This window comes from Nothobranchius furzeri, chromosome 2 (genome assembly GCF_043380555.1).
Source record: "Nothobranchius furzeri strain GRZ-AD chromosome 2, NfurGRZ-RIMD1, whole genome shotgun sequence".
Classification (NCBI taxonomy): Eukaryota; Metazoa; Chordata; class Actinopteri; order Cyprinodontiformes; family Nothobranchiidae; genus Nothobranchius; species Nothobranchius furzeri.
In genome coordinates, this window is record NC_091742.1 from 25,951,475 (window position 1) to 25,978,324 (window position 26,850).

The 26,850-nt window shown below is 42.4% G+C and overlaps 1 protein-coding gene across 2 annotated transcripts in view; it reads left to right on the top strand.

Annotated features, from left to right (window-relative positions):
- Nucleotides 1-624: 624 nt before the first annotated feature.
- coq8aa (coenzyme Q8A, genome duplicate a) overlaps nt 625-26,850 on the top strand; it is a 63,275-nt gene continuing 37,049 nt past the window's right edge. The window contains exons 1-5 of one of the 2 annotated variants that reach the window (XM_070545304.1): nt 625-843; nt 5,671-5,861; nt 6,172-6,316; nt 7,384-7,659; nt 9,537-10,496. In XM_070545304.1, coding sequence (XP_070401405.1) covers nt 5,815-5,861; nt 6,172-6,316; nt 7,384-7,659; nt 9,537-10,496 — 1,428 coding nt within the window. In that variant the 5' untranslated portion in view covers nt 625-843; nt 5,671-5,814. The remainder of the gene's footprint in view (nt 844-5,670; nt 5,862-6,171; nt 6,317-7,383; nt 7,660-9,536; nt 10,497-26,850) is intronic. The other variant, XM_070545311.1, reaches the window with a different exon arrangement.

The following is a 26,850-nucleotide window of genomic DNA, read 5'->3' on the forward strand; positions in this document are numbered from 1 at the left end:
TGGGAAACCGGCTTCAACACAAACAGTTGCTTTCCGCTTGGTCGTAGAGCTCAACCAGTGTCAATTTAATATAGTGTAATATTGTTTTTGGATGGTAAAAAGTGCAGGGGTCAAAACTTGAGTTTGGAAAAAGTGGGGGGGACATGCCCCCCCCCCCAAAAAAAGAATACGTCCATGGGGCCACCGTAAACAAACAGTAATCAAAAAGTTAGTTTTCCAAACGGAAACTATTTGATAATTACTGTTACATAACACCCGCATACACACTTATGGATGGCAATTATAATGCAGCTATATCCGACATAAACAGAGTCCCCCAGCTGAAACGGGTCTAGTTTAAGCACGCGCTCGAGTGAGCGCACGCGAGGGCATCCCCGCAGTTATGGGAAAGCCGCGCGCTCGCCTTGTATTTATTTATTTATTTTTAAAAAATTCTCTCTTCGAGCCCATCAGAGGGAGGTAGAGAGAGGCTGGTTCGAGGCTTCCGGCTTCAGACTAGCAGACACACAAAAAGCCTCACTACTCAGAGAGGTGTCGAACAGCGCGTGACATCAGACATCTCTACCCCCCAGGAAAGCTGCTCGTGGCCGGGGAGAGCTGAGGGAGCTGACCGCTGAACGGGCACGGAAGTTTACCGAAGTAGCACGCTTATGCTAGCTGAGGAGAGAATGGGGACTGAAATCATTTGAAAATAAGCAGAAAGGGGAGGCAGCCTGCTGCGTGAAACTTAGAAAAACCGCACAAGTAAACAAAAAGATGGGGCACGAGCCGCGCGACGACTGACACCCATCAGACACAAAGAACCGGGTTGGGTCCAGTGCAAGAGGACGGGACGGGGCTGAGGTGAGTCAAAACCGGGCCAGCACCCACATATTTACTGTCTATTGTTTATTACACCTTACAGCGTCGCTCCTGGAGCTAATCCTGTTAAGATGTTAGGCCAAAACATTCCTAAAATCATAGTAGGAGTCAAACTATGAGAGTATAATTTTAAAAGAGTTTATTATGCAAAGTATTTCTTCATTGAGTATGAGACAAATATACCCTTTAAACTGTAGGTGTTTGGGTTTTCCCCCTGGATTATAACTATGATCTGTCTTATTGTCATTTGATCAAACTGTACATGGGGCATGCATTATTTTGTCATTTAGAGGATCATTTAATCCAAATACTCATTAAAAATCCCTCAGAATTAGTAAACACGCCTGTCAGTTCATCTAATCTAGTTTATAAATAAATTAAAGCACTAACCAGTTGACTATTATATTGAAATATATACCCCATATTTACCCCAAATGCCCCATTTTTGAAGCACAAATTGACTTTGACTCCATATTTCTTTCCAATAACTGTGCAAAACTTTGGACTTATTCGAATTTATTTTAAAAGTACATCTTAATAATGTGATGACGCCTCAAAATGTTTCAAAAAACGATTACTCACGAAACTAACTGCTGATTCTGTAGACCGACTTAAGTGATAATTATGCCGACAGATCGCTCTCACCTCCTCATAAACCTTTTTCTTAGATCTTCAGGTGAGACGATGAGCTCCAAGCGTTCCATCTGTTACAAATGAGGGATGAAATCTGTTATAGTTTAAATTGTTTTAAATTTTCATTATATTTATATGTTTATGGTTAAGCAAAGATCTTTATTAGGAAACATGTAAATTATGTCTGTGTGATTTACATAAAATATTAAGAATTAACTTATAAATTCATGTATAGTACGTCATAAGATTAATTCTGAGTCACGTTTGAAAGTGATGCAACAAAAAACTGAAAGTCTAGCATGTTACCAATAGATTATTTGTTGTAATTAACATTTTCCTGGCATTCACTATCTGTGTCCCTTTTGATCTTCTTTATAAGATGTTGTTTAGTTTTGTTTCTGCATACATGTGGAGGTTTTTGTTGCCCACTTGTGTAGGCAAGCGGCTGGTTTGGAATTGGACGCAGTCCCACTCAATCTGATTAAATAGGAAGCGTACGCGCCGCTCTGAAGTGCACCGAAGGCAACACAAAAACAAGCTTTGCAGGTTTTAATGGTTTCCAGAAGGCAGAACATTTGTTAATAGCTTCAAGGATTGATCTGTCATACAAGGATCATTCTTCTCTAGCAACGAATGCTTTTTAGGAGATTCTGCTAATAGAATATGAATCCCTGCTTGGATCTGAATGGGATTAGCATAATATTAATGGGAGACATGTTAAGTAAACAAATTTTTGTCCAGATTTAGGCTCCAAAAAATGTATTAAACACCAACTATTAATAAATCTTGCTTTTTGAAAACCCTTTCTGAAGACCAAACTCAAGCATCCTGCAGTGTTTTAAAAAGTCAATGCAGGTACAAGTGGCAGAATGAGGGCAAAACACACCTCTGGTGTTATTTTATTATTCTCAATACAACCCCTGCACGCTTTGTGGCAGTGACTGGCGGCCAGTGATATTTTTACATATTATTTTAAAGATCCCGTTCATGATTTGGTGTAGCTAATGCTAATGGTTCGCTTCTTCTTGCCAAGATGCGCGCTGCTTGGTCCTGGCCGTAAAATGAATTCAGTTTCTGAGTGAATGAGACCTTAAACGCATCAGTGCTTTTAAAAAAATCTGTTTTGTTTGGACTATTTGGACATCTAGGCTCCCATAGCAGCTCTTCTCTGCTTTTTTAACAAATTTGAGCCATTGCACCACTTAGACAATGAAGCTGTTTCCTAAAGTGCAAAAAGGGTCAGAACTGTCAGCTCCCCTGTGTGAACATGGTTCCCAGTGGCCGGTAGCGCCTCATCACAAACTCTCTGTTTGACAGAGAGCAAATCCGCTGCTTCTGCATGAAAGGCTTCTAACAGACAGCTAAGCCAAAATAGCCTCTGCACACCTTTCTTTCCAGTCCAGATTGTCTGTCTCCTTCCCCTCTTTCATCGTCTTTTTTAGTTACTTTCACAGAAACTTTCTGATCCATCAAACAAGAGAGCAGAAACAATAATGCGGCGTGAGCAGAAAGAAGCCACCCGAGAGACGAGGCTGCTAAGTTTATTTTCTGTTTCTAACCAACTGCGTCACTCCCCAATAAGGAAATCCCATGTTTACCCCCGTGGTTCACCACCTGAATGCTTTCTGTTATCTGGAATCAGAAAGCACACCAAGGCCGAGTCTGGCTGTTGGACAGGGATACTGGCATGTAGGCCCAGGAAGTGAACTGGAAAAGATTGGAAAAGTATGCGATTTCTAGGAAGAAAGGCTTGGCTTTAGCATCACAGTCCATTCCATTTCAGCTTTGAGAACACTTTTTTTGTGCTAAAGAGGAAAACAAAAACAAGCAACGTTGTGCTTGAGTTCTGATTAGTTTATTTTTTTTTTAAAATGGGCTGCCACAAAAAAGCCTGTGATCATTTGCAGCTCTGCACAGCAGGACCGATTTCACTTAAAGGGGCATTATGGAAGTGTGACAGCCAAAACATGTATAGAAATGATAAATGTCTTCTTCATACATTCTCCTGCAATGCCCTGGTCCTGTAGAATGAGCCCTGGCATTTTTACTGTGATTGCCTGTTTTTCTGTAAAATCACAGAAAAAGAGAGATGCTCGGGTCGAGCAGGCTGCTTCATGCGCGTTCACGCTCAGGCATCGCCCGTAGCATTTGCTATCCGTAGCTTTAGCAGCAGAGAGAGAGGCAGTGCCACTTTGTCGCTGTTCCTAACGCCTAGTGACAAAGCTAGCTACATTTCTGAGGACCCTTAGCTACTTTCTGTAGAACTTTCTTCTAGATATTTCCTGCAAATTAGCAACAAAATAGCCATTTTCACTCCGAACCGTTCTTTGGTTTGACGTTGTTTCAGCTGTCATCAAGGATATAAACGTTACAGATACTGTGAATGTTACTAGAGTGTAGCTCACCTAGAAAGATGTCTGACTCTCATGCAGAGGACCTGGGTTTGATTCTGGACGTGAACATAGTTGATTTAGAGTTTCTTTTTTACATTAATGATATATTTTTTTACAGTAAGATGCCCAAATTTTTATTTGAGACTCGCCGAACGGCATTGAATTCACAGATAAAAAAGATGTGGGTTCAACTTTCATTTTGGAACAATTTTTCAAGTAAGGGAAGGGAATGATCTGAGCATGCAGGAGGACAGACCCATCATAAACCTTTGTCGGCTGTGCTGAAGAGAAAGGTACAGAACCACATTATTTAATTAATTAGCTGCACGTTCTCCTGTCCTCTGTCCTCCGGGCCACACACACACACACACACACACACACACACACACACACACACACACACACACACACACACACACACACACACACACACACACACACACACACACACACACACACACACACGGGACTGTCTCAGCTGTTATTTTCGTTAAGGAGTGTGCACGTACAGCATGCGCGCCTCGTGCACGAGCCTACTATTGAAGCTGCCGTTACACTTTTGGCCTGAGGGGGCGATCGCGAGCATAAAAATTCAAAAGTCCGTAAAGTCCCTTTAACTAAGAATCATCTTCTGGAACCGTGGGTGTGATGTTTTGGGTGTTCTAACATTTGAATCAAAGTTCGCTTCTGACTGCAACTGAGTCAAAACAACAACTTTAAATTATTCCATTTGGAAGTCGAACCGCTGACCTCTGCGCTACAAGCCATCCACTTGTGTTGCACAGTGGAGTTCATTTGCATAGCATTTTTCATTGCAGGACATGAAACCACAACCTGTTATTCAACATGTGAGCGTAGCAATCGACAGAGCTGAAGTTGTGTTATGAATGGAGGCCGTGTGTGACCATCTTTGCAGCTCATCTCTTGTTGGGGATTGGTTCGTGTGCAAGAAGACAAGGTTTTAGTTTCCGACTAGAATGCTCCTCGTGATGGAGAATAGTTTCACAGCTCAGATGGAAAACTGATTGTTTCTGAAACAAGTTAAAGTTTGAATAAAATAAAATAAGTTGTAACTAGATAACCTGAAGAGAGCCAAAGCAGTGACTGCCCAAAATAACATCACCAACTTTGAAGCTGTCTAGACAAAATCCCTTTGCTTTAATGCACACACTGTGTTAAGACGTGGAAATATAAGCAAGATTAAAAGAAATGTTAATGCTGCTGCTGGTAGCTCATCAAGGTGACCGTGGTAACCACAATCTTGTGTCTCATACTCCCCGACGGCAAACAAAATAAAAAATTGAGACAGACGTAGACTAGAGCTTAAAAAGTTTCTGCTAATGAAAAAACGATTTCTTTACTTTTATTTTGAAGAGAATATAAAAAGTTAAATTTAATGGAAGTCAGTGGTAATATATGCATTCTTCCTCTCCTCATCAGTTTCCTTGTTTTTAAATTCTTCCAAACAAAAGAATAATACTTTGGATTTCAGTTGCAGTTTTCATCACATCAGGATTTTTCTATTTATCTGTTCCCTTCTTGAATAAAGTCATGGGGTTTATTGTCTTTATCAGCAAAGGTAGATACTAAAATCCCTTTCATGTGTGACACAGAACAGCTCATTAAATAAAATAAAAAAAAATCTGGCCTTCATACATTTCCATAAAAGATGTTTATTTAGAAAATTTTCTTTTTTAAATTTTTTTTACTGTTTACCTGGTTTCAGTACTTTTGTGTTTTATAATAAATAAACTCTTGTGGCCTTTTTCTATTTTGCTTTCAGTGGTGGGTTCAAATCTTCTCACAGTGAGGAGCTGCTGCTTGGAAACAGGAAACGCTGAAAGGTGTTTGGCACATCTCCCCGCAGCATCAGGGAACATTGTCAGATGTGTACCCAGCACATGAAGCCCCTTGCCCGGCCGTGGGGATGGCAGCCTCTGCCTTGAACTTGAACAGCCTCGGAGTCATGAACAGGTACAAGGCTGCCTGTGTTTTAACAGGAAAAAGTCTTATTTTAGATGTTTTTCTATGCTTTTAGACCAGACTGGTCAGATCGGGTTACATCCCCAATGCATTAAAGACTAATTCATGTTCCCAAACTGAAATTTTCATTTTGATTGTATCTGAAGGTTTAAAAGTTGCTAAACAAGAACTGCACTCTTAGATTTATTCTAAATCTTAGTGGTGACCTTTTTTAAGGTGTGACATTTGACGTGTCAGTGAAGTTAGATGATAGCTAATGTGTAATCAGCTAGTTAAAGAATGGTTGCTCTCCTCTCTGCAGCAGTAACCAGTTCCAGCCCGGATCCTCCAGTACCGCCTCTCGAACCAAATCCAGTCCAGTTGCCCGACCTGTGCTGCCAGTCCCGGATCGGAGCACCTACTGTCCTTTACTGGGAGGAAGTCTCTACAGCCCAACAAGTCCCAAGGTATCCAAGGAACCACATCCAGCCTGACAAGAACTCTGTAAACACCTCTGATGTTTCTGCTGCTTGAACTACTGTTTCAGGCCTTACTTTGATTTTGTGTTTTCCTTTTAGGGCCATAGTGGCCTAAAGAAAGGTACAAAACAGGGAAAAATTATAGAAACAAATACAAATAATGTGTTTTGTTTGTATTTTCATATTTGTAGGGATTTAAAATTGAAATAAAGTTCAGTATTACTAAAATACTTGCTTGAACTTGGGATTATAGATAGGGATGCACCAATACCGATACCAGTATCGATATCTGTGAACGTTAACCGATACGATACTGGTATCGGCACAGATACCGAAACCAGTATCTGATAGCGATCCCAGTATCGATATCTGTAAACGTTAGCCGGTACCGATACCAATATCGATATCTGTAACCGTTAACTGATACCGATATCGATACCTGTGAGCGTTGACCGATACCGATACTGTTGCTGGTACCAGTGTCGTATCGGTGACCAATTCTGATACCGATTCCAGTATCGGTAAACGTTAACCGATACCAGGAACCGATACCAATGCAGCTGCTTGAAAATGGCTTCACTGTAACTTTTTCATTACTGTTCACCTAATATTTTAGTTTTGTGATGATTTCTATTCATATATTTTACTTTTTATCTACCTCACAGTCTCTTCCTGTTGAAAGCAGAGAAGAAAATAAAATCTGTATTCAAGTCATTGCATTTTTTTGTGTGGTAGAAGTATCGGCATCGGTAATCGGTATCGACGAGTACGCAGATCCAAGTATCGGTATCGTATCGGTTTGGAAAAAGGGGTATCGTTGCATCCCTAATTGTAGATGCATAATGGATGGAATGCTATGATTTATGAATTTTATGTAGGACATTTAAAAATATAGTAATATAATATATATAATATACTCAAATCTAACATAAATAAGGTCTTCTAATTGTACAAAATGACTCTAAAAACCTGAAGCTTATCTCCTAACTTGTATAAATCAGCTCTTTATCCATACAAATAAACGATTTATGCTCCAACACTGTTTGTCTTCTCAGACAAGTCCCCGATCTCCGGGCCAAGCGTTCGTCTTCCCTGCTCCAACTCTGCTCCCTCCCAACGCCACCGCTCGTCCTCGCTCCCCGTCCCCGCGAAGCCCGGAGCGCCTAGGTGTAAATGTGGGCCAGCGAATACGACGCCTGAGCGGTGAAGAGCGAGGGGAGGGAGACGGGCAGGAGGAGACGGGAGGAGAGACAAGGGGAGGGGAAAGGCGAGAGGAGAAAAGACGACAGGCACAGATGCTGCAGATCCACAGGGAGCTGCAGAACGTCGAGGTGAGTTCTTACTCCTTCAACCCTTTTATACCCAGTAAAGAAAACACGAGACAGCGTCGGACGTTTGAGATGTTGGGCAGAAGTTTAGCCTTAGCATGCTGCCGAAGCAGCAACACAGGTTTAGGTGGACGCGTAAGTTAAAACACATGCTGCCCAAACCAGCTAGGAGGAGGCCGGGTGATATTTAAAACTCGCCTACTTTTATTTTTTGTTTCTGTCAGAAAGAAGGTAGACTTTTTTTATGCATCGTACATGAAAATTGCAGCTTGTTGCACGAGAAAAATAAAAATGTTTGCTCTTAGATCATGTTTTAAAACAGTTTGTTTAACCCTCCGGGGTCCATGGACGCGTATCCGCGTCTTCTGAACAGGTCTGATTTGGGACGCTGTAGCAGCAAGACTCCGCCTCCCCGAGCTTCGGTTTCAGTTCAGCTTTAAAAAGGAGATTATAAACTCCACCCCAGTTTTTAAATGTTGTTAATAGGCAACGTAAAAGCGGAGTTATACTAAACTAAAAAAACGACCTATTTTTAGACAACCTGACAACTTGTCAAAACAGCAGTTTAGTAATCCGTGAGAGGGAACGTGCTTGGGAACATAAAAACCCCACAAAAACATGAGATCCTTTTGCTGTTGGTGGAAGTCTCACACATTCAGCTGATAAAAAGCATCATTATGTAGCTGAGAGAGAGAGGAAGGCCGCACGAGTAACGAGATGTGCGCAAAAAGGAGCCGCTTGGCGGGGAAAGGAGTGGCGCGAACGGAGTAACAACAAACAATTAGACAGATATTGATGGTAAACGTCATATTTTGGAGCGATCCGGACAGATATATTGTCTCTGCAGTTTAGTAGGCTTTTATTAGGCTTTAATAAAGGATGAGAGAAGGATAAATGTCCACCAGGCAGTTCAGATAGTACGGCTGTTTTTTGAACTGGAAGCAGAGGAAGTGGACGGAGACTCGCAGCCGGAGTCTGAGACAAATAGCGAGGATGTTGATGACGATGTGGCAGATCCATCCTTCTTCATAGAAGAGTTGGGTCATGATGAGGTGGAGGATGAAGGCAGAGATGCAGCTCCTCGGAGATCCAACAAGAGGAGCGGGCGGCCCACGCAGCTGTCAGATCTCGGCGTGAGACAGAGCCACTCCCCACTCCAAAATGCATGTACCTTATTGCCAAATTAATAAAATAAGTATAAATACAGATAGTCCAGGTTGTCCTGAAAAAATGATACCCCTTAAGGCAATATTTGTTGTTTTTATTAGAAAAAACAAAAGAAAAACCAAAAGGAGTCAAAAACGGTGATTTACACCCTGGACCCCAGAGGGCTAATAATTTTTTTTAAACATTTGTTATTTACTATATTTATTCATATTTTTTATAAATGTACAGTCTAGATTACCATTATAAATTATAAAAAACGTTTGTCATAAATGTTTGTTGGTTTCACAGTAAAATAAACAACTTTTTTCCAATTCGGATTTTATGTTTTTGAGCGATTTAATGTCTAATATGCAACCCCTTTATGTCCAAATGTAAAAAAATAAGTATGAATTCATAAAGTCCAGGTTGTGCTGAAAAGATTGATACCATATAAGGCAGTGGTTACGGCTTTTATTTTGGAAATACAAAGGAAAACTCTAAATTAGTCAAAAACGGCAAATTACACCCTGGACCCCAGAGGTTTAATGTCAGATTACAGAAGATGCAGGCCAGGGGTGTATTTTTTTCTTTTCATGTCAACTTCACCTCAGTTGTGGAACTAGACCACCTGTGAAATGATAAATAACCCCAAAAGAAAAAAACATCAAAGTAAACTTTTTCCACAGTTAGACCAAACTGATTTGTAATTAGACCTGTTTTCTGGTTTTCTTCAGGTCAGGGGGAAGGTGGGTATGTTTGAGGCCCACATTTCCGGGAGTCGGCCCCAAGTACCCAACAGTGAGTTCCAGCGCTGCCCGTGGTCCTCCCGTCGAGCAAGTAGCCCAACCTCGTCCCACCTCAACCAAGGAAACACAGATCATGAACACCTAATGACCGATCTACAAGAGACTAAACTTTCTTTTGTTGTCCAAAATGGCAAAGAGGTGGAAGAAAGAATAAGCGAGCAACCAAGGAAAGAACAGCGAGGATGTGAAGGAGAAGAGGATGGCAGCACCACTAAACCCATCATAGATAACGAGACACTGACTGGTCAAAATGGCTTCCTTTTAGAGACCAGAACACAAACTCTGTTGACCGACCGACTGTTCGCTCAAAGTTCAACTAAGTCGTCAGAAAAAGGTGCCGAAAGAGATGAGAAAGTAAAAGAACAGAAACAACCGGAGGGAGACAAAGACAAAGAGGAGGTAGGAAACAGACGAGTGGTGGTAGATGAACGAGAACGGACAGAGAGAGAACCAATGGAGGAGAACGAGGAACCATCGTGTCCTAAAGAGCTGCTTCAGGCAGACGGAAACACGGACAGGACCCCTGAGACCACTGCTTTACCTCAGGAACAGGAGAGTGAGAGCTCCCCATGTCTGCCAGACACCTCTAACCACTCTTCCTCCTTGCCTCCCTCCATCCCTGCTGTCATAGTAACTGACCATGGCTTGGAGAGCCCATCTCAAACTACTGATGGTTCTGGATCAGAACAGGGACGGTCCAGCTCTCCCAGCCGCAGCTCCAGTCCTGCTCCGAGCTCCATTCGGTCTTTGAGGAAGCTGTCCTCCTCTTCCACCTCCTCAGCTGGCTTCTCCTCTTCTTGGGAGGAGTCGGAGGAGGATATTTCCAGTGATACAGAGAAAGGAGAGCATCTTCTCAACCCCGGACTTCTCAGTTCTCAACAGAAAGCAGTGAGTAGATTCGAAATCTAAAGGTTTAATTTGCTCAGCTGGAGAAAAAAGATTATCCTCACACTGCATTCTCAGCTGGGAGTACAAACGCTCACCAGGTGTGGTAAATATGGTTAGAAATGTACAATTGTGTCATTTTATTATATCAAAACTGAATATTGCTTTACCAGCTTGCTTTCACTAGCTAAGCACAAGCCCAATTAACTCCAGGCCTGCAGAATTAGGAAAGCACTTCAATAGAAGTGGTCTGACAACAGCAACAATGCTAAAAGATCTCAAAAAGCCAACATTGTGGCCCGCTGTAAAGAACTAGCAGTTATTTCAGAACCAATAGTCAAACATGGTGGAGGTAGTGTGATGGTCTGGGGTTACTCTCAAATCAAATCAAATCAAATCTACTTTATTTATAAAGCGCTTTCACATGCCCAAAACGGACAAACAAAGCGCTGTACACCAATAACAAATCACAATAAAACAGACATATAACCATTTAAAATACAACAAGAAATCCAGAGTACAAGTTTGCAATCCATATCAGTCCTGTTTCCAGAATCAGATCCAGACACATTCAAAGTGATGCTGCCCACGCAATCCCAACTTCAGTGTCCAAACGCCAACGAGAACAGATGTGTTTCTAGTCGGCTTTTAAAGGTCTCCAGTGATTTGGCCTGCTTTACGTCGGCTGGCAGCTCATTCCAAAGACTTGGTCCGAGCGCCCAAAAGGCACGACTCCCACGAGACTTCAGGCTGTGCCTGGGCACGGTTAGTAGTCTCTGGTCAGCTGACCTAAGGGAAGGCACCGGGACATGTCGGTGGATGATGTCAGAAAGGTATCTAGGTGCCCCTGAGTTTAACGCCTTAAACACAACCAGGATGATCTTAAACCTGATGCGATAGGAGACAGAGAGCCAATGCAAGGCACGTAGGACTGGTGTAATATGTTCAGACCTCCTGGTAGATGTTAACAACCGAGCAGCCGAGTTCTGAACCGCCTGGAGGCGTGCTACTGGAGCTTGCCTAAGCCCCGCATATAGCGAGCTGCAATAATCCAGCCTGCAGCTAACAAAGGCACGGATCACAGTTTCCAAATGACTACGTGACAGAAATGGTTTAATTTTTGCTATACGGCGTAGATGAAAGAAGCAAGATCTCATGATTCCGTTCAAATCTGAGCTCTGCGTCCAACTTTACCCCTAGGTTAGTGACCACCGCCTACTCTGCTGCTTTGGGTCCTGGATGACCTTCTGTAATTGATGGAATGTCTAGAATGTCTGACCTTTGACCTTAAATGAACTGTTAGTGCCTGCAAAGCATCAAATGTTTAATTTTGGTATCATTCTAGCTTTTTTTTAAAGAAGTTGTGGTTCTACGGATCATGTAACCACACAAGCCCCGCCCCCTCGTAGGAATGAGTGTAGTACCGAAAGCATTGTTTCGCCAAACAGGACATGTGCAAACTAAAAACAGGATAAGTCTCGGTTCCAGCATTTATTGGGCATGCTGCTTGTTTAAAGTTGTTACCGATCACATTAAACCTGTGAGTAAACGGGGCGTCACAAATGACGTTTATGGGGATTTTATTTAGATCCGAAAGCCGAAAAGCGTTTCTCTCCTAGAGAGAGTATTGCTTCTTGAGATAAGTGGGCGTGTGTGTGTTTGTGTGAGAGCGTTTGTCATTTTTGAGGTATGCAACGAAGACACCTTTAAAAAAAACCCTCATAACTACTTCCACGTTTTGCTCTTCAACGATTCTGCGGAGATTAAAAAAAACAAAGATGTGTAACATTTGTGACGATTTTACCAATTAGCAGTGTAAACGTAGCTCGTGTAGGGAAATATATCATTCAGGTGTGGCAGGTAAATCAAGCCATGCGTGTAAGAACACAGAGATCCTGTCTAAACTAGTTTTAAAAGCACCTTGTTTGCGCCCGTTGCATTTTCTAGATGCTCCAGAGTTAAGCTGCCCTGAGCCCTCTACCCAAGTTAGTTCACCACAACTCTCACTTTAGTTTATTTATTCATATCAAGTACCAAAGTCGTGTGTTTGTGTGTGTCGGAGAGATAGGGACAGTGTGCGTGGAAGAAAAGAGATCGGCAGAAGACTTTCCCCGCCTCACACACGGACTATTTCTACGCAGTTCATAGACAAGCTTCAGGTTTGTTTGGGTGTGAAGTGTGTGTGTTGGTGTGCGGACGGCAGCTTTTCGTGTGTATCCAAGACGGCCATCTTGCTTTGCATTGAAGCACAACTTGATCGTTTCACTTTTTTATAAACTGACTTTGAAAATGTTGCTTTTCTGTTGAGTTTTTGAATTTTTCGAATGACTTCCTTCAACCTCCAGCTCGCCCAGACGATACACAAGTCATTTGTTTAAATAAGTCCGGCTGACGGATTTGAATAGTGTTTGTGCTGCTCTTTGCATATTTCCATTCATTTTTTTTTATTTTTGTCGTTTTAACAAGACAAAGATGAAAGTCAGAGGCTTCTGCTGCAAGTAGAAAGCACTTTTAAAGATTAAGTACGGACTTCCCCACTTGAAGAAACGTCAAACGTGTCATTTATTTATGTTCTTGTCTGCTACTCTTCATAGTTCCTTATCTGTACTTTAAGGAAACCTGATGTGTGTGTGTGTGTGTGTGTGCAAGAGGCAAACGTGCAGCAACACATAAAGCATGCCTTACTTGTGTGGGAGGTATGTGGGAGCGAGGAGAGGGACAGAGAGAAGAGGAGAGATGCAGCGAGAGAGGAAAAGCATGTGAAAGAGAGAGTTAAGCTAGAAGAGACATTTGTGCAACAATGATAAGGAAGTCATAAAAGTACATTTTAACGGGCATGACACAATCAAAGATGAACCAGGAAACACACAGGACCATCAAGGTGGCAGAATCGTGCAAGGCAATGAAAATTTATTGCGTACCGGCTGGAAAATAAAAGTACGATACCTGTGCAACCACACCAACCACAGTTTACTGCTGCTGTTATCTTTAGAGCTGGATTCTCAGGTTAAATAAGTCATTTTTGCCACTCGCTCGATATAACTTTGTTATGCTATTGTCTTCTGAATTATAGTAACGCATTTTTAACTCGTAGACGCTGGAGTTCGAGCAGAGCCATATATAGACACTTTGGTGGATCTCATCACTGTTGGGCAGCTTTCCAAGACTGGAAGGCACATCCGCGTGTGTTGGCATTTTCTTCTCCTTCAGTCGCTTGTAGTAAAAGGAAACCTGTTTCAGATTAGCAGCTGTGAGACCTGTCAGGTTTCTGTTGAACCCCGAGGACAAATAAGTAAAGCTTTTGTCCGAAAATAAAAGCAAACCCAAAAACAGGTATTGGTGTAATTTTTCCTTTAAAGGTGTCGTTTACTAATTATTTCAATAAATCTGCCGTGGTCTCTAATATGAATGAATTGAGACGTTTTCTGTTGGGGAAAATAATCTCCGGTTCTACTGTTTCAGGGGTTAGAAGCTAGTTGGAAGAGTGGGGGAGTCTTAAGCTTGGTTTATGCTCGACGCGTTTACTTTCTGCTTGGTGATGCGGCTCGCGGACGGAACGCGCTTCACAACTCGCAGCGTTTGTGGTTCGTGCGGCTCGTCTCTGCGGAGAGCCAATATTCTCCCAAACTGTAGGGGGCAGCATGGAGCTCTACAGCATGCATCCAACACTACACCATAGTAGAAGTAGAAATTACTGTTTACAACATGGCATTTCAGCATTTTTATCAGCGTCCTCGTCTTTTCCGACAGTGCGAGCTATTTCTCTCCAAGAATTATTAACAACATGTTGATCATGGTGATCTCTGAGAGCTGAATCATACAAATGTCTGTATTTACAAACCTCTGCCATACTAGTTCTTGCCGGTCCGCCATGTTTTTCCGCGTCCGACCGTCCGCGTGGTTAGAAATTTTCCTAGGTGCGAGTTGCGGAAATTTTGGGCCGTGTGGAGACGCGGTGGAGGGGCGTGGTTGTTAAAATGACGCAATTTCGCCGCGCGGACCTCGCGGATGCGTCAAGCATAAACCAACCTTTACTCGTTAATACTCTTCATGCAAACATCTCACCTCTGATTGGCTAAAAAGCAGCGCAACTTTTCTGAATCCTTCAGTCGTTCTTTCTTGGATAAAACACGCAATGTTGATGTTTTATCTCCACAATAGTGATGGGAATTCTGGCTCTTTTTAGAGAGCCGGTTCTTTTGGCTCAGCTCACCAAAAAGAGCCGGCTCTTTCGGCTCCCAAGTGGCTTCTCAGATTTTCTGTTGCGTAGAGTACATTTATAAGCAAAATAATGCAAAACTATATGTAAAATGATTTGCTAGTGTAAAAAAAATTCAAGACGTCAAATATTTATTATTTCTATGGATTTAATAACTGAACACTTTTAAGAAATTTCCGCTTTCCGACTGCTGGCACTCATTTTCTCACCGTCTTCGTCACACTTTTCTCTCTCTCACTCGCCTTTTTCCTCCTCCTCATTCCCTCTCGTCTCCCTCCACCCGCATGTGCTCTGCTGTGTGTCTGAGTCTGATCCTCCATCTGCCCCGCCCCTACTGCTCTGTGTGCGAACAGCCCGGACACGCAGTTACACATGTTGACTAATCGCCTGTAGTTTTCACCAAGGCAGGGGGGGAGGGGGGAGGGGAGGGGACGGCTCCCAATGACGAGCCGGCTCCCGTCGTTCACCTCAAAGAGCCGGCTTTTAGAGCCGGTTCGTTCGCGACCGACACATCACCATTCCACAAATAACACAAACCTGAACGTGTTCTGCCACGTTGTGGAGTTGCTAATGCTAATGGTTAGCTTTACGAGCCGAATTGTGCTCTGCCCTCTCAACAATGCTCTAATATAACTATAATTATTTTTCAGATATTAACGAATGAAGAACAAAAAATATAGTGTTTTTCTCTCATTTATCTAAAAACTTTAGCCAATCACACGGCTCGGACTGAAACCAAAGATCGGACCATCCTGTTGCATTTAACCGCGTCATTTTTTTCACGTTTATCAAGGTTCTCCACTCTTTACGCACTTGCACATTTTACAACAGAACACCGCTGGTGTGAGAGGTTTTCCACTCAATATTATGGGAGGAGGAGAAACAGACAAGCTGCCAGAGTCCCAAAAACTCCATTTGAAGTCGCGGACAACAAAAGACGTTTGGACCTAGAAAACAATGGCTGGTGTTGATCGCTCTCTCGTTTACTGTTGTAATGCTCATTATCATATCAGAGGGGCGTGGCCTGTGGATGATAGCCAACGGGAGGGGTGAGACTTCCATGACTGTGTTTGTGTTTAAAAGCTAGCTTGTTTTGCAGATTCACCATTGCGGCTTTAACATTCCAGGAATTAAACCAAGTCGATTTTTATTGATGTTCTTCGTTTGTTGAGCTCCGAATCACTTATTTTTCCCCTTAACATGTTTATTATTTTTCCAACTTTTAAGCCAGTTTTGCGTTACTTTCCTGCTGGTCTTGAAGCAGTGGTCACATGAAGTTTATTACCAGTTTTAGGGTAATGTCTAAAACTATGGGTTAAACAAACATTTCATACTTTCTCAGTGTGCTCCAAACTTGACCTTGTGCACTGAGAAGCTTCATAAAACGCGGCACACACCTAAAACACTTAACCACGTGTTGCACACATGGTACAACTATAACCTAAATCTTTTGTTTTTGACAAAATTAGCTCTTTCAGTAGGTCCTATGAGTTATCTGCATTATTCCATTTGCACTGCACCTCTGATTCATGAAAATCAAAGCTGAAAACATCACTGGTTATTATATCAAATAGGTGCAAAGGAGCACATGCTCAACTGGTAACAACTCTAGATGATTCAAATAAATACACAAGTTAATAAAGTGGACTTAAACATTTCCTTGTTGCTGAAATCGAATCGCCTTTGAGATTTGTAATTTGCATATTGAACTCGTGTTTCAGCTTTCACAGGCTCATAGACATGTTGGTGTATCTAAGTAGCTTTCATTTGATGAAACGATGCGCCTGTCAAACAAACAGATCAAACATATAAACAGCCTCATCTTTCGGATTGACAGCCACACCCTCTCGCCTGTTTCTGTAAACTAAAACATGTGCACGCCTCTTCATGTTTAATCGGTGCGTGTCTGGAGCGTTACTCTGTCCACACGGAAACCAACGTGACTTATTTTTCTGTTCTTCCTACTAAATGTGGTCACACTCTAATCTTTGCCGTCCTCCACCCGCTAATCCCCTCGTGAGTTTGGCCCCATCTGCAAGACCAAAAATAGAGATTTTTTTTTTTTTGCTGGCCTCTGTGGGGCACAACCCTGACTCTACTGCATGCCCAACTCTGTAGCTCAAGTGGATCAGCACGAAATATCAGCACACACGCATGTTGGTTCTGGAGTGGAAAATCTTCACCACCGTGGCGGCAAGTTGCTTAGCAACCCTGTGACGTCAAACCGAGTTTCCCTCTCACAGCTGTACAGTGTGTGTGAGTGTGTGTGTCTAAGTTGCAGGGTGTGTGTCTAGCTGTGCTAATACGTGTGTGTGTGTTGCGAAGCCTCCTTGGTTTTCTGTGAGAGGGGAAACACCGGTCAGAGTCTTTATTTGGTGCGGTTTGCATCAGGCTGTCGGCGTACGAGTTAATGCACGAGCATGACTGCGTGGCCCCTGGCGTGGAGGAGTCAGGGCGACCTGTTCACACTTTAGACTAAGTTTTCGTGGGAAACCCTGCGTGTTCAGACACATCCGCACACCTAAAAGGACGCGGTGTACAGATCCTGACATCATCAGGATGAGCTCGTTAACTCGCTGCTGCAAAACCAGCTTTCACAATCACACTTAGAAAAATTCACCATGCTTCTGTAAGAACCGCCGTAAAGATCTCCTTCTCTAGTTTATTTCAGCGCCGCGGAGTCGAGTCTTGATCAGAACTCAGATTAGATCTTTAATGTTCCAGAGTGAGCTCAGATTGGAAAATAACTTTCTTATCGTGCTGCAGTAGTTACACCACAACCGAACAGCAGAAACCAGCTGAGCGTGGTTGTTTTCTCCCTTTTAGACGCTTTCACCTCGCCACGGCGGAGCTGCTGTTGCTCTGGCCAGCTGGTTGCTAAGATATTTCTTGCACTCTTCCCAACCACTTTATTTAAGCTCAATCATCCTCCCTCCATATCAATGTCTGCTTGATTGTGGTGTGTGTGTGTGTGTGTGTGTGTGTGGCTTTCTTCAGTAAACTTTGCAGACTCAGACATTTGCAGTAATTGTCTCTGCAAGGGGACTCTGCGGTGAGCGATATTGGGCTTGTTGTTTCCTCGCTGCCTCTCTGTTGAAAACATCAGCGTGCACGAGTGTTTCCCTTGCTTCTGCACATTAGTAACCCAGTTACCCTTTGCCCCAAGTCTTTTTTTAACCCCTTTACGCCCATTTTTGCGATGGTGTCTGCATGCATTTGCTATTGCATCTATTGCTTCTCTTGCATCCTGTGAGAAAAGGATGGCAGGTTTGTGCATATTCTAACAAAATCTATACAGAATTAAAGAGTGTTTAACTTTTCATTCCGATGTTGGAAGCAGAAGAAACACGATTCACATTTCAGGAGTATTTTATTATTTATTTTAACTAACGGGCTGTTTTTGTTCTCTGCTGTTTACAGAGGGCAGGGCCTTTTTTCTGTCTTGTTTGTTTGTAGTCAGCGGCGGATGTGGAAAATTCTGTCGCTGAGGCAAGCGGCAACCCCCCCCCCCCCCCCTCTCCTCAACTTCCTGTCTACAAGAAGTTCCTTTGCTTACGATTTCCTCCGTGGCTTTAACCCCCCCCCCCCCCCCCCCTAATTGTCTCTCAATGGAAACTTTAGTTTCTGCGTTTCTCTTATCACCCAGCTGGGTTTGTGGCCAGAGATGCAAGAGACACACAGTGGTCCAGATAAAAGGGAGAGGAAACCCTGCTGCTGGGATTAAAGGGATTAAGAAATAGTGTTCTAATTTAAAATTTACTGTAGGAATGATAGAACTTCCTTTTTTGTTGTTGTGCAATTTTAATTTTGCAGAAGGAGTGAAAAACAACACTTTGCTCCAAAGAAAAAAAAGAAATGTGTAAAATCTGAAACGTATTCAGTGTCAAACCAATATTTAACCAATGCAGTAAATGATGCATAACCTAGGAAGGGTCTGAGGGAACTCCCTCAGAAAAAAAACAAGTGTGCAATCTCTTAATCTCTTTGGCTTTGAACCTCCTCAGATTCAGTCGGTATATTTGCTCTCAAACCTGAAGGCCAAATGAAACAATCTGGAGCTTTTGGGATCCGGGCAGAATCCCAAAGTTAAGCCTCTCTTCTTCTTCTGATCACCGGCCAGGTTTAAAATATGAGGAAAATGCCACTGGACAAATATTTTCTTTAATAAGAGAAGCAGGACGGTCTTCCAACAGACTTCTCAAGAAGCTTCTACCTCTGCATGAGCATAGCGACAAAGTACCGGTAATCAAATCTAAAAACACATCAGGAAGGATGAACTATTGGTTGGAATGCTCTGATCATGTTTTTTTGCTCCTGATCCGATTCATTCGATTTTAAGAATGTCCCGATACCGAGAACACACCAGAGTTGTCCTTCAAGTAATTTTTAATCAATAATCTGTTCTTTTTTCTGTATTTATGTCATTTCTTTAGTTTATCTGCTATAAAACATCTCTTGTTTAGGAAGTAAATTAATAAGAAATGTGTTAATATTAGGAATATATGTAAAAATTAATTGTCATTTACATTTAAATTAATAAGAAATGTGTTAATATTATGAATATATGTAAAAATTAATTGTCATTTACCATTTAAATTAATAGGAAATGTAAACATCTTAGGTGTGTTCTTGCTGTGTATTAGTTCTAATTCCATGCTGTCGTTCTTTTTTTAAAACACAGAAACGGTTTCATTACCTGTTTTGTCGCTACGTTTCGCCGGCGGCTGCAAGCTTCCTCAGGCTGACGCTGATGGTGGTGCGTCACTTCCTTCTCCGTTTATCCGCGGGCAGCAGAGGACGTTGCCGCCCTCTACTGCCCGCTCTCCCCTCTCCGACGATGCAGTCCCATGCGCGGTCACATACGACAACACAATATACAAACAACTGGAAGGCTTCGCCATGGGTAACCCGTTATCAGCCACCCTGTGCGAGTTTTTCATGGAAGACCTAGAACAAAAAGCCATAGCCACTGCCCCCCCAAACTGTAAAATAAAACTATGGAAACGCTACGTAGATGACATACTGGAAATCATACCAAAAGGACAAACAGAAATCGTTTACGAAATCCCATGCAAACTCTGCAATAAAACATACGTAGGAGAAACCGGACGCCAACTCAACACACGAACAATAGAACATAGAAAGGAGCACGAGAAAGAAACAAGTCGAAAACACACAAGAGCAGCGAAAGAAGAAGCAGAAAGTACAATAAAGAAGTCAGCCATAACAGATCACTGCACAAGAGAAAACCATGTAATGGACTGGGACAACACAAGGATCATGAACACCGAACAACAAAAATACAAGACATGGATTAAAGAAGCTAACGAGATAAGGAGACGTGGAAGTGGGAACGTGAACAGGGACGATGGAGTTTACACGTTGGACCGCGCATGGGACTGCATCGTCGGAGAGGGGAGAGCGGGCAGCAGAGGGCGCCAACGTCCTCTGCTGCCCGCGGATAAACGGAGAAGGAAGTGACGCGCCACCATCAGCGTCAGCCTGAGGAAGCCTGCAGCCGCCGGCGAAACGTAGCGACAACACAGGTAACGAAACCGTTTCTGTGTTTTTAAAAAAGAACGGCAGCATGGAATTAATAGAAAATGTGTTAATATTAAGAAAATATCTTGAGGCGACTACTATGCTCTGTGTTAGCTAACCGCTACGTGTTATGGTGCTAGAATTCCCAGACTACCTTAAATCGTGGGGCTTACGGCGTTAACTAAGCCATTGTTTTTCTGTCAGAAAATATTTTTCTCAGGGTGATTTTGAAAAGTAATATTTGTTGTTTTGAATGGTTTAATTCGAATTTTCCCACCGATTCCGATTTCCTGAAAATCACGTGATCCGACCCGATTTTCGATCCCGGGTGGAACACAATAAATATATCACTTTCTCTGAAAGTAGCTCCGCAGCCCAATTCTACCTGAAAGCTGAGAACGTTTGATCATCCTGCACCAGGAATTCCAGTTCTGTGATCCTGGAAAAGTTACTTTCCTCCATGTTCCTCCTACAGACAGAGCTAAAACACGTTGTTTTACGAGTATTATTCTCATGTCATGTTGTGTTCTCATATATTTATATTTTAGAGACTTACTTGTCCGTGAAAAGTTCATCAACTCTGCATCAGCCGAGGTACTCCTTAAATTTGAAGCATGTAAGCGGTAGCCCAACGCTATTGGTTAGTTCTGGTCGACGCTCAGTTTCCTATTGCACGGAGCTCTGCGGGGCAGGGGGCGTGCTTAGCAAAAAAATAAATAAAAAATGAGGTATTGCTTACATTATATCACAGTACATGATAAGATCATCACTTTTACGGATTTCTGACAAGTCAAACATAATTTCTGAAAGGGGAAAACTCCGGAAAGCTGCTTTAAGAAAATGCTCGACTCAATGTAGCACCAAGCTAACTCGGAGAAGTTAAGAATTGAATTTCTTCTCTTGCAGTTGAAACAAAGTAAGACACTGACCTCAGATGGAAGCTACTTGGGATGATTTTATGATTATTCCTTGGGTTTTTGTCCTTTTTCCTGAAGCTGTATTCAATTTCTTTGTTATTGTTTACCGAAGCAGCTGAGGAAACAGTTTAGAGATGAGTATTTAAATATTTGGATTTTATTTGAATTCAAACAACAAACCAAATAAAGAAAGTCAGTAAATAATCTAGAAGCAACTAAGATGAGCACTATTTATACTTATTTATCTTTAATCGTGAGGATAACTGGCTTTTTTATTTAGCCAGTGATACAGCTTATGTCTCAATATTTCAGTTTCTCACACGCACACACACGCACACACACACACACACACGCACACACACACACACACACACACACACACACACAGGCTTGCATGAAGCTTCAGAACGTTCTGAGAATATGTAAACCAAGTTGATCGTTATTGTTCCTTAAATCTCTACATTTCCCTCCTGGAGCTCCAGGAGGTGGTTAGCTCCATCTGTCATCCAAATGTTGGGCGGCGTGTGGAAATTTGCATGCTCAGATTATGTTTACCCACTGTTTTGCCAATCAAATGAGCCACAATTGTTTATCCCTGCCTGCAGCCAGACACCTGAGTGTAAATGTTGTGGAGGGTAGAAGGAGAGAAGCCCGAGGAGACGCGTCTTATTGACGGAGGGACAGAGTCCAAACGGATCGTCGTTCCTGTCAGTGTTTCTGGTTGACTGATAGCCCATCAGTCACGATGTGGTCTGCATGGATTTGCTCATTGTGGAGCGTTGTTGCGTCACTTGGAGCCATCTTTATCATTACCGTCATCCACCGCCGAAACAACCGCCCTCAGGTACCGACACCTAGCTGGTTTTAGCTCTTGATCAGTTTGAGAGCTGTAGCTTTTTTTAGTGTTTGGTTTTTATTTTATTTGTACAATCTTCAAAATCGGCACACATGTTTGGGTTAGGGCTAGCTGAGCTACATGCTGGAGAGATAAAATAGCTAGCTGGAGCATGCTCAGTTTAAGCCTTGTCTGATGCTCTGTTAATTAAGGAGAGGCCCATATATGGGGCGGATATTTACAATTTTCTTTGTATATCGGGATTGGCCAATGTTCCTCTATAGCAGTTTTGATTTAAAATCACGCACATCTGTGGGCAGCCTGGTGCAGAATTTTATTTAAAGATGTGGAACACTGAAAGACCATTTTTTAAATTGTAATTTCTGATCAAAATCGGTCACTCAGAGTTTTCCATGCAGGCTGAACGTGAAACTAGTCTTCACCTAGCTCCCGCATTAGCTTCTGATAGAAAATCAGACGGTGAAACTGTGGGATTAAAAATTCCCGACAGACCTACGTCACCCTGTCACTGAACATTCACGGATTTACCAATCTTGTCTCACGATGGAAAAGGCTGTCGTTTTTTTGGCGTCCAGGAAACAGCAGAGAGTGTCTCAGCTAGCGGAAGCTAACCGTTAGCATTAGCAACTCCACCACACTGCAGAACTCCTTAAGGCTTGTGTTATTTGTGGGGATAAAACATCAAAGCAAACTGAGCCAATGGTAGAGTTACGTTGCTGTTATCCAATCGGCGGAGTGATGCCAGCAGCACATATCGCCAACGGTATCAACAGCAGAAAAACCCTTATCGGTCGATCTTTACTGCTAATTGAAAATCCAGTTAAATTTCCAGAAACAAATTAAATGTTTATTTCTAAAATCTGCATGTTTTTTTTTTTCAGTTTATTTTAATTATTGAGAGCATTTAATGAGATTTCCTGCCACGTAATTAACTTTAAAACACAGCGAGAGTGTCAGTTTTCTCTGAAACCCCAAAGAAATCATTCTGTTTGTGTGGCGGCGTCCCAAATAGCAGGATGGTTTTAAAGTTTATACACAAGAAATCAGTCTGCTCCTGGCAGACCGTCTGCTCTCAAACGTCAAACGCAGAATGTTTAGACTGTCTGCTTTCTGGGAGCCGTTTCAGATGACCTCACTTCTAATGAGTTTCCACTGTGTGATTTCCACAAACGTGAACATGTGAGTTGCTGTCTGAGGAGGGGTTTCTCAGACCTCCTTTGGTCCCGGGAAATAAAAAAAAGCATCATGTTACCCGTCACTGCCCCAGTCAGGAAGAGAAGCTGTGTGCAGGAACCCGTTTAACCATAGATAGTCATCCTATCAGCTGATGAATTTTCTCCAGGTCCAGATTATGTGGCATCAGTTAAATGTCTCCTTTTATGGATTTCTTATCCTTTTTCTTCCCATTTCTCCACTTGCTGTTCTTGCTCTTGTCTCAGAGGTTTTTGTAGGTGTGATATTATTTCCCGTTTGCAGCTGAGAGACGTTTAGGTTATAGAACAAAGATCTAACCAGAGAGGAATACATAAAATCATTAATAACTTTAATTATTTGCAAGTTCTGTGGCATCCTCTGTCTCTGCTACAGCCCAGCATTGTTTGAATCCCAAGATTAGGACTTTTGGAATGTTTCCATCTGATGTAATGCATCTGGAATAATAATGAAAAAAAAAACACTTTGGAATTTCATCTTTTTTTTTATGGAAAGTGCTGCAGCTTCACTGTGATGCGGAAAGTTGAAAACTAAGGACATGATGAGTTTGAATCTGACAGGATTGTTTGAATATAAAGTTTTAACCGTTTGGTTTAGAATTGACTCGTTTATCAAAGCAAAAAGTAACTTTTGCATCATGTTTAATTATTTTAGCATGCTAGCTTTAATATGTATTATTGCTCTTCATCCACGAGATCTAAATGCAGAACTTCCTCTGCTGGAATGCCTTTAAAGCTAAAAATTAACACACACACACACACACACACACACACACACACACAGAGGGGGAGAGAGAAAGAGAGAGAGTATGTGAATCAACTTGTTTATGCTGAAACAACAATGATGTGTGTGTGTGTGTGTTTTTGAAGCAGGACTCCCACAGCTCCATGTGTCTTTGCCAGGGACAAGGAGAGCCTTTGCTTTTGCGTGTGTGTGTGTGTGTGTGTGTGTGTGTGTGTGTGTGTGTGTGTGTGTGTGTGTGTGTGTGTGTGTGTGTGTGCTGGGGAGTATTATAGGCCTTTAGATATGGCTTAACATCACAGCTCAGAGCTGTTCAGTAGAGAGGCACTTTACATGGCTATAGTACTAAACACATACGTGTTATACACGTGTATTAATGTCGATGACTTGACATAACACCTGGAGGAGCTTCAGACTGGGGATGGGGGTGCTGCAGGAGGATGGCTTACCAGGTCAACTTTTAATGGCTGTCCTATAGACCCTTTTACTGTTTGTAAACAATATGACGTTGGCGAGAATGCGCGCACAGCTTGGCAACAGAGAACGGCGTTGTGTCAGGCTTCTTCAAGCTACGCTGCGGGGTTATCACCGGCAAATCTTGAATGTTATATTATTAAACTCACTTCAACGAATGGCAACAGACTCCCGGATCCCTGTGGCATTACGGAATGGGTGGAAGATGTAGGTGCGTGGCCAGATATCCAGTGGCCCGATATATATACGTTTTTAGTGGAGAGGCCCAGTAAGTACACACGTGAGAAGCTATGGGCATACAAATCATTAGATGCATACAACTATGTTGTCTGTGGCCACGTACAGAAAGTAAAATATCACGACATAGACTGAGTTTTGCGTCTTGAAGGCAGAAGTCCTTCCTAGCCAAAGACAAGGACACAAGACTGCTACGTACGAGGCTTGGGTCATAGTAAACAAACCAGAGAACTACGTACCTGCATGGCAGGGTGAGTATAGCATAGGTTTCTTTTTAGCGTGCTCAGAGTACAATCGTGTTAATTTTAGAGAAATACAGTTTATACTAACATGCAGTGGGAAAATACAGATGAATTAGAATGAAATGTTAATTTGAAGCATGAAATAAAGCGTATACATTTATATGTAACCTTAGTACATAATTACCTTACCTGATATAAAATGGGCGCTACAAACTCGAGCATTTCGGATCGTGTTTTCCGTCCAGTTTTCATCAACCCTGTTGATGGCCTGCAGCCACAGACGCCTCCGATTTTGTTGAAATGGATGTGCTCCCTTCGGAATTCTGTACAGTTTCAGTCTGCTGCTTGAAGAGAAGCGACTCTGGCATCCATACACGCAACAACCCGATATGTTTATGTGCTCAGAACTTCAAAACAAAGGGTTTAAAACGCTGTTTTATACTATCGAGTGTGAATGAGGAAGCCTTCACTCTCGTTGCCAGGTTTCACGCGCAACTTTTGATGACGCAGGTAGTAAAAGGGTCTATAGGCTCCAATTGAGTTTGTTTCCAGTGCGGTTGGCCTCCTCCAGGGCTGCCCTCTGGGTTTCATCCTGGCTTTTTCCTCATTGTGCGCTTCTGTCCTCAAGCCAAGGCCTTTAGTACACCTGGGGTGGTTTGCTCCTCCAAGCCTGGAGGTCAGCTGCTCCTGTCTGTCCCTAAAATGCAGTACATATCCCATGGGGAGCGGGCTTTCTCATGTATGGCAGCCCCCATCATTAGTCTGTTTGAAGTCTCTTTAAGGCCCTTTTATCTTTTAGTCATTAATTCGGTTTTTATCTTTTACGATCTGCCACGTATGTTTTATTTGGATTTTGTTTTGGTCCTCATGTCCTATTAGAAGAGTATTTTTGGCTTTTTAAGTCCCCTCCTCTTTTAGCTGTCTTATTAATAAAATGCTTTTGCTTTCTTATTTTAGATATTTTACCTTGTTGCATTTCTTTTAACTTACTATGATGTTGCAGTGTTGGTTTTTCTTGTCTGTCCTACGACTGTGGTGCATCCTTGCTCCTTTGTGAAGCACTTTGCTCAGCTGTCATGTGGTTTTTAAACGTGCTATACAAACAAACATGGTGTGGTATGGAGCCATGGCTTTGATTTGGAAAAAGGTGAAGTGCATTCTTTAGGTCTTGCTTTCGAGTGACAGATTAAGATGTTGCAACAACCATCTTCTGGAATGGGGACGTTGCTCCCGTCTGTTGTGTCAGGTGAACTGAGCTGAAAGACGAAGCTCTCTTGATTGACTGGATTTACTGAATTTACTGGTCTGTCTACTTTCCAACCCTCACTAAAGGTCAAGACATTCAGACCTAGATCATCAGGATTGTCAAGCAGCTGCTTCCTCCGTACGGCGTGTCTGGTTCAGCCGACAAAAGATAAAGAAGTCTTTCATCAGAGGAGAGCCCGAAGGGGAGCGGCTGCTCCTCTGCATTGAAAGGAGGCAGCAGAGGTGGTTTTTACATCTAATCTTGATGCCACCTGGTCATGTCGCTCTGGAGGGTTTCCAGGAGATCCCGCTGAAAGATGACGCTGGTGCAGGGGCCTGGGAGTTTGAGCATTTAGCTGAAAAGAGGGATGTCAGTGTGTCCCTTCTGGGTCTGGTACCTCCATGATGCGACTTTAGTAAGCAGAAGAAAATGGGTGGATGAATAATACACATAAACATGAACATTTTAGTTAAAACAACCTAAACTTATAATTTCATATTCTGATCTGTTCCACCTTGAAATTTGGAGACGTTCCTGGTGTCAGAAGAACACTAATCCGGCATGGAGCTGTATGCTGATCTTTTTAATTTGAACTAAACTACAAAACAGTTTATTTGTGAGTCCAAATATCTTTCTAAGGAGAGAAACATCCTCAGTGTACAGATTTAGTCT